At 43.6% G+C, this 8,162-nt stretch overlaps 1 protein-coding gene across 1 annotated transcript; it reads left to right on the top strand.

Annotated features, from left to right (window-relative positions):
• Window positions 1–2,593: 2,593 nt before the first annotated feature.
• si:dkey-23o4.6 (retinol dehydrogenase 12) lies at window positions 2,594–7,866 on the top strand. Its single transcript, XM_055924728.1, has 7 exons — window positions 2,594–2,959; window positions 3,891–4,025; window positions 4,273–4,464; window positions 4,796–4,957; window positions 5,047–5,166; window positions 5,317–5,521; window positions 5,734–7,866. Exons 1-7 carry the CDS (start codon window positions 2,893–2,895, stop codon window positions 5,837–5,839), a joined length of 987 nt encoding a protein of 328 aa, XP_055780703.1. The 5' UTR covers window positions 2,594–2,892; the 3' UTR covers window positions 5,840–7,866.
• Window positions 7,867–8,162: the final 296 nt, after the last annotated feature.

The following is an 8,162-nucleotide window of genomic DNA, read 5'->3' as shown; positions in this document are numbered from 1 at the left end:
AGCCCTTATTCATGACACAAATTCCATTGCATTACATTGAGCCATTGGACTTCCTCTTTCGCCTTGTGAGAAAAATGCCCAGACACTCGGACCCTAACAAAATGCTGTCTAAATGCAAATACACCTCACACGCGATACAATTTTGGAAACATTTGGAATTTTACTTTCATGTAAGCAAGACATAATTGTTCAAATACAAAAGCTACATTTACTGTGCAGTTTAGGAAAGAACATTGCCTGAAACCGAGACTACACTTCCTCCCCTCCAATTTCCAATGGCGCGGAACAGGGGAGGAAGTTTTATACTTTGGCTGGGGGCTGTGTTTTTGAAATTCTGCAGTTCAAAAAATAGAGTTAAGAAAATATTTACGAAATAAACCTAATTGAAAAAAACGTCATAATAATCTAAAAGTAACACAAGAAAATGACATAACAATGTAATGTGTGTGTGTGTGTGTGTGTGTGTGTGTGAAAGAGAGAATCAAGCCAAATCAAATGTATTCATATAGCCCTTCTTACATCAGCTGATATCTCAAAGTGCTGTACAGAAACCCAGCCTAAAACCCCAAACAGCAAGCAATGCAGGTGTAGAAGCACGGTGGCTAGGAAAAACTCCCTAGAAAGGCCAAAACCTAGGAAGAAACCTAGAGCGGAACCAGGCTATGAGGGGTGGCCAGTGCTCTTCTGGCTGTGCCGGGTGGAGATTATAACAGAACATGGCCAAGATGTTCAAATGTTCAGAAATGACCAGCATGGTCAAATAATAATAATCACAGTAGTTGTCGAGGGTGCAACAGGACAGCACCTCTACCGCTCCTGCTGTCTCTAGAGAGTTGAAAACAGCAGGTCTGGGACAGGTAGCACGTCCGGTGAACAGGTCAGGGTTCCATAGCCGCAGGCAGAACAGTTGAAACTGGAGCAGCAGCACGGCCAGGTGGACTGGGGACAGCAAGGAGTCATCATGCCAGGTAGTCCTGAGGCATGGTCCTAGGGCTCAGGTCCTCCGAGAGAGAGAAAGAAAGAGAGAAAGAAAGAGAGAAAGAGAGAACTAGAGAGAGAATACTTAAATTCACACAGGACACCAGATAAGACAGGAGAAATACTCCAGATATAACAGACTGACCCTAGCCCCCCGACACATAAACTACTGCAGCATAAACACTGGAGGCTGAGACAGGAGGGGTCAGGAGACACTGTGGCCCCATCCAATGATACCCCCGGACAGGGCCAAATAGGCAGGATATAACCCCACCCACTTTGCCAAAGCACAGCCCCCACACCACTAGAGGGATATCTTCAACCACCAACTTACCATCCTGAAACAAGGCCGAGTATAGCCCACAAAGATATCCGCCACGGCACAACCCAAGGGGGGGCGCTAACCCGGACAGGAAGACCACGTCAGTGACTCAACCCACTCAAGTGATGCACCCCTCCTAGGGACTCCATGGAAGAGCACCAGTAAGCCAGTGACTCAGCCCCTGTAATAGGGTTAGAGGCAGAGAATCCCAGTGGAGAGAGGGGAACCGGCCAGGCAGAGACAGCAAGGGCGGTTCGTTGCTCCAGTGCCTTTCCGTTCACCTTCACACTCCTGGGCCAAACTACACTCAATCATAGGACCTACTGAAGAGATGAGTCTTCAATAAAGACTTAAAGGTTGAGACTGAGTCTGCGTCTCTCACATGGGTAGGCTGACCATTCCATAAAAATGAAGCTCTATAGGAGAAAGCCCTGCCTCCAGCTGTTTGCTTAGAAATTCTAGGGACAATTAGGAGGCCTGCGTCTTGTGACCATAGCGTACGTGTAGGACCAAATCGGAAGACGGGGTCATCATCCAGGATAATTTATTCACTTTTGGATTCATGTACATGTATTCCACTCAACAAACCAATGTTACAAAAAGACTGCTTATAGGCTATAGGCCTAGGCTGTCATCAAGGCAAATGGTGGCTACTTTGAAGAATCTTAAATATAACATATATTTTGATTTGTTTAACTTTTTTGGTTACTACATGATTCCATATGTGTCATTTCATAGTTTTGATGCCTTCACTATTATTCTACAATGTAGAAAATAGTAAAAATAAAGAAAAAACCCTGGAATGACTAGGTGTGTCCAAACTTTTGACTGGTACTGTATTTGGAAATGTATATATATATATTGTTTTATTTTATTATCTTAGGTTATAGGTTTAGGCTATTGTAACACTGAATTGACCAGTAATATTACTGTGAGGTAGCAAACAAAACCCATCAGTGCAGCGCAGTAGGCATGCTATCTCCCTCTGGTCCCTCTACATTTCAAAAAGGATATGTGTTATGCAGCAATAGGTCTTACCTCAAATAACCTAACCAAACAACTATCACAGCAGCCTATAAACATAAGGATATTAGCCCGTCATTGTGATGTCAAAGTGTATCGTTGTAGGCAGCAGATTAGCCTAAATTGCATGACATGGATATAGTTTTTATGCCAGATCACGTTCTAGGAATTGTATTCTAGTAAAATGCACTGTTAAACAATTCTGTCTATTCATTTGCATTGGTATGTTTACGTTTGTTTGCAGCGTTTTCATTCGCTGGACTGGGCTCACTCAGTTCACACCTAGAGATGTAACATAACACTTTGTATTTCGACACAACTGCTGCTCTCGTATTGCCCATGATACATTAGAGAATACGATTGTAATCTCTTCGTAATCTGAAGACAGACGCTAAATCCCTCTACTTAAATTGCTTTAAACCTATGAATAGCCTCGCTCTCAGATGAGAGCATCATAGCCGACAAAACATCGTAATATTCCTCGATTAGAACGAGGTGACACCCAAGGCGGACGGTATTCGGTCCGTCCACCTAAAGTCTGGCAGGTTTTTGCCTAGGCTACGGATAAAATGTGGGATGAAGTTGATCCGTCGGCGCCGGTTAAGTATGGCGCTGTCATAGCGGTCACAGTGATCTGTAAGTCGTGGCCTTTGTTTTTCATTGTACTATTTGAAGCGTGTTTGTTACAATGAAATAACCAAGTAAAAAAACATAGAATAGTCTTTGAATTAAAGGTGAAGGCGGGGCAAGGAAATCACGACGAAATCACGATTTAACGGTTTAAAGAAAAGGCTCTAAAGATAATTTTCATTCTCTATTATCATTCAACTTGGTTTGTCTTTTTGTCTCACTTATTATTGTTTTATTAGAGAGAGCGATAACTTTGTTGTTATTTTGAATATTAAACAAGACAAAATTGGTTGTGTTAATTCTAATTTGTGAAGAACACTTACTAAATTTGCCAACATATATTTATGCTCTCTTTGCAGACATCTGTTATTAAGATGTTATCTTGATGTTATTCAATGTTTTTTAACAGTTCTTTCTCACAAACATATCACAGGTCTTAATATCAAGTGCACAGTTAACTCCTATTCATACATTCCAGGAGCATGTTAAAATGCTCAGAGTTTCTGTCAGTCCACCCAGAAAAAGGTGATTTTAAGAGTCCTACATTGCCTCCTCCAAAAACACATCAGCTCAGACACCAGAGCTTCACTGTCAGAGTTCTAGTCCATATTCCTGGTCACCATAATATTTTGCTCTCAAATTAACCCACTACACTCTTAGAAAAAAGGGTTCCAAAATGGTTCTTCGGCTGTCCCCAAAGGATAACTATTTTTGGTTCCATGTAGAACCCTTTTAGGTTTTAGGTAGAACACTTTTGGGTTCCATGTAGAACTCTCTGTGGGAAGGGTTCTAAATGGAACCCAAATGGTTCTACCTGGAAGAAGAACCAAAGAACCCTTTTAGGTTTTAGATAGCACCTTTTTTTCTAAGTGTATAGCTTTCAAGCGATAATGTGGGAGGGAATCAATTCTTTCCATTTTGTTTGTTGCCCCGCCAGGCGTTGTTCTGTTGAGAAAATGGATTGCTGGGGGTGTGTGTCAATCTTCAGTCCAATTACGCGGCAAGACGGTGTTGGTCACCGGTGCCAACACCGGTATTGGCAAGGAAACGTGCCGTGACATGGCACGTAGAGGTATGGCACAATCACATTATGTAGCTATGTACACAATGTCACAAGTATGTGTGTGTCATACTGTACAGACACAGTTTGACCTACTTTAAGGCAGGGTGTTATATTGCTGCCTTCGACCATCCCATCCCAGGAAATGGTTGTAATACTGGAAGCAGGGTGCCCTCCTCTTTGGACAGGATGTGCTCTGTGGGGGGATGGCGTGTGTTGTGTGTTTGTGCCTTCTCTAACTGACTTTGGGGTGCTGCAGGGGCGCGGGTGGTGATGGCATGCCGCGACCTGACACGGGCTGCGAGGGCGGCGGACGAGATTCGTCAGGCCACGGGGAACAGCAACATCGTAGTGCGGCACCTGGACCTGGCCTCTATGTACTCTGTCAGAGAGTTGGCCAGAGAGTTCACTGCCAGTGAGGATCGCCTAGATATACTCATCAACAATGCCGGTGAGCATCAGCAACCACTGGAACAGCCATGTCTGGATGGAAAGCTGGCTCTATGGCTTCAGCAACCACCGGAACAGCCATGTCTGGGCCCAGATTCACAAAACGTCTCAGAGGGAAAAGTGCTGATCTGGGATATTTCTTATTCTTCTTTTAGATCATAACGAATAAGATTACATGGACCGGGGGGACCTGATCCTAGATTAACACTCCTACTCTGAGACGCTTTGTTAATACGAGCCTAGAATGGGAAGCTGGCTCTATGGCGTTATGACTGATAATGATGGTTGATTCCAGTTATATAGCGCTTCATCATGATGGTTGTCTCCATCAGGTGTGATGATGTGCCCTAAGTGGCTAACAGAGGACGGCTTCGAGACACAACTGGCTGTCAATCACCTCGGACACTTTCTGCTGACCAATCTCCTTCTGGGGAAGCTCAAGAGCTCCGCCCCTAGCCGTGTGGTCAATGTGTCTAGCATTGCACACAAAGGGGGTAAACAGGTTTATTGGACATTTTTCTGCCTTTCCATAATATAGGTGCCATGCAATGTAAAAAAACAATGTATATTTCCCTACATCCAGGTAAGATCCAGTTTGATGATCTCTTCTTTGCCAAGAGGCCGTACAACTCCCTGGTCAGTTACAGGCAGAGCAAGCTGGCCAACGTGCTATTCTCCAGAGAGCTGGCCAGAAGGTTGAAAGGTAAACAGAAATACCCTCGGTTGTCTTTGGCCTTGTACACATTTATTACAACAATATTGTCACCAATAAGAGTTTTAATTCACTGTCAGATAGGACTTTTCCCAGACACAGTGTAGAGGTGTAAAACACTGGGATCTGATCCCCTGGTAGGTACGGGGGTGACGTCCTACAGCCTGCATCCCGGGGTGATCAGGACAGAGCTGACTCGCCATGTGGAGACCTGGTTCCCCATGCTGAGGGCCATCCTGTCAGCCCCCTCCGTGCTCCTCATGAAGACCCCCACCCAGGGTGCCCAGACCTCCATCTACTGTGCTGTCACCCCAGGGCTGGAGCACAAGTCTGGCAGCTACTTCAGGTAAGCTCTGTGGTGAAAGTAGTGCTGGATAGGACATGGACATCAAGTATTTTATTGTTTTCAATTGTTGCCAAGGTTGTTTAGCTCCGGTTTGTAAAGTGTTATTGGTGTGTGTGTGTGTGTGTGTGTGTGTGTGTGTGTGTGTGTGTGTGTGTGTGTGTGTGTGCGCGTGCGAGTGCACGTGTGCGTGTGTGTGTGCGTGTGTGTCTCAGTGACTGTGCCATGACGGAGACCGCCCCAGAGGGGAGGGATGATGCGGTGGCCAAGAGGCTTTGGAAGGAGAGTGCCCGTCTGGTGGGTTACATAGAAAAAGACTGAACAATCCCCTTCACCTTCAAACCATAGAGAAAGACTGAACAACCCCCTCCACTTTCAAACCATAGAGAAAGACTGAACAACCCCCTCCACATGAAAACTATAGAGAAAGACTGAACAACCCCCTCCACCTTCAAACCATAGAGAGAGACTGAACAACCCCCTCCACATGAAAACCATAGCGAAAGACTGAACAACCCCCTCCACCTTCAAACCATAGAGAAAGACTGAACAACCCCCTCCACCTTCAAACTATAGAGAAAGACTGAACAAACCCCTCCACCTGAAAACTATAGAGAGAGACTGAACAACCCCCTCCACCTTCAAACCATAGAGAAAGACTGAACAACCTCCTCCACCTTCAAACTATAGAGAAAGAGTGTACAACCCCCTCCACCTTCAAACCATAGAGAAAGACTGAACAAACCCCTCCACCTTCAAACCACAGAGAAAGACTGAACAACCCCCTCCACCTGAAAACTATAGAGAAAGAGTGTACAACCCCCTCCACCTTCAAACCATAGAGAAAGACTGAACAACCCCCTCCACCTTCAAACCATAGAGAAAGACTGAACAACCCCCTCCACCTTCAAACCATAGAGAAAGACTGAACAACCCCCTCCACCTTCAAACCATAGAGAAAGACTGAACAAACCCCTCCACCTGAAAACCATAGAGAAAGACTGAACAACCTCCTCCACCTTCAAACTATAGAGAAAGAGTGTACAACCCCCTCCACCTTCAAACCATAGAGAAAGACTGAACAACCCCCTCCACCTTCAAACCACAGAGAAAGACTGAACAAACCCCTCCACCTTCAAACCATAGAGAAAGACTGAACAACCCTCTCCACCTTCAAACCATAGAGAAAGACTGAACAAACCCCTCCACCTTCAAACCACAGAGAGAGACTGAACAACCCACTCCACCTTCAAACCATAGAGAAAGACTGAACAACCCCCTCCACCTGAAAACTATAGAGAAAGACTGAACAACCCCCTCCATCTTCAAACCATAGACTGAACAATAATTTCAGTTGGTTGGATAATTTAGCCAATTTTAAACACCTGAAACAGCTTTTTCCTGCAATCTAGAGCCATGATCATTATGTTTAATTTTATGTTAAAAATATGTATATTTTTCTGCATATCTAAGCATACTTTTTGAACTGTCTGTATCCACCTGACTAGGGGTTCTTTTTTTAAAGGAACAAAATATTCTTCTCTACATCTCTGCTAAAAATCTGGGTAAAAGATTGAAAGGAATGTGAGTCTTATTCAGTACATTTAATAATTCCTCACTTTTCTAAAGTCTACCAACCTTGCCAGCAGGCATGCCAGCTAAGATAGTTAGACAAGCTAGCTACTCTAACTTGTTAGCCTGAAATGGCTTCTTTATAGCTAGTTGTGAGGTTGGGAGATTGGGAACCTATCTGGGCTAGCTAAAGCCAACTTCATAAAATTGCTAGGAGGCTATTTATTTTTTCATTTATAAAAATAGGACACGTCTGAAGGGGCACGTGCCCCTGTGCCGCCTATGGGCATTATGCCTCTGCCTGATAATATGAATGTCAGTTGAGAGTGTTGTACTTAGTAGCTTAGTACATTGGGATGAATATTACACTGGTGATCATGCATTTACTGCAGTTTAACACTTTAGAGTGTCATGTTTATGAAATAAGCAGGTAAATAGTATATTTCATCATTAGAGATTGCAGGTAATTATTGCCAAGTATTTACCTGGTTATTTCCTGAGGGCACTGTAAAAGCATGTTTATACTAAATGTTCTCTGTAAAGAGTAGTTTGGAATTCACTCCTGAAATGGGAAACTACTGATGGTCGTTCTGTTTTTCAAGGAAGGATCATCTTCAAGGTAGTTTTGCAAAGTAGCAACAAGGACTATCTCAAATAAAATCTTAGCTTTGTTTCTGTTGTTACCTTCATTTGAATAACAAAAATGTGTGTTTGCATCAAACTGTATAAATGCTATTATCTTATTCCATCTGTAAAGGTTTTCTAGCATGCAGTGAGCAGGAGTTACCAGCAGAGGGTAATGTGTCCATTATAATTGAGCCACTAAAGAGCAGCATAGTCCACTTACCACACAGTCAGCAGTCAGCACTCTACAGCCTTTTCCAGGATTGCCGATACTGAGTAATAACTGAATTGTTTTAAACATACTACTCAGGTGTCCTTTCATGTTCCCAATGAATCATATTTTTACAATGGTGACAACCTCTGAAATAGAATTTGTCAATAGCCAATATTTTTCCAAGCAGTTCACATCCAGAGACCCATAAAGAGTGTGAAATTGTTTTGTATTGTG

Source organism: Salvelinus fontinalis, chromosome 6 (genome assembly GCF_029448725.1).
Source record: "Salvelinus fontinalis isolate EN_2023a chromosome 6, ASM2944872v1, whole genome shotgun sequence".
Taxonomy (NCBI): Eukaryota; Metazoa; Chordata; class Actinopteri; order Salmoniformes; family Salmonidae; genus Salvelinus; species Salvelinus fontinalis.
Note: the sequence above shows the minus strand (reverse complement) of the source record. Positions and strands in the feature narration are given on the sequence as shown.

What these genes read in the sequence shown, in the direction of transcription:
- si:dkey-23o4.6 (XM_055924728.1), top strand. Translation starts at nt 2,893, where the DNA reads ATGTGGGATGAAGTTGATCCGTCGGCGCCGGTTAAGTATGGCGCTGTC. An exon ending in CCGTGACATGGCACGTAGAG is followed by an intron (nt 4,026 to 4,272) that starts GTATGGCACAAT and finishes GGGGTGCTGCAG; the next exon opens with GGGCGCGGGTGGTGATGGCA. An exon ending in AAGTCTGGCAGCTACTTCAG is followed by an intron (nt 5,522 to 5,733) that starts GTAAGCTCTGTG and finishes TGTGTGTCTCAG; the next exon opens with TGACTGTGCCATGACGGAGA.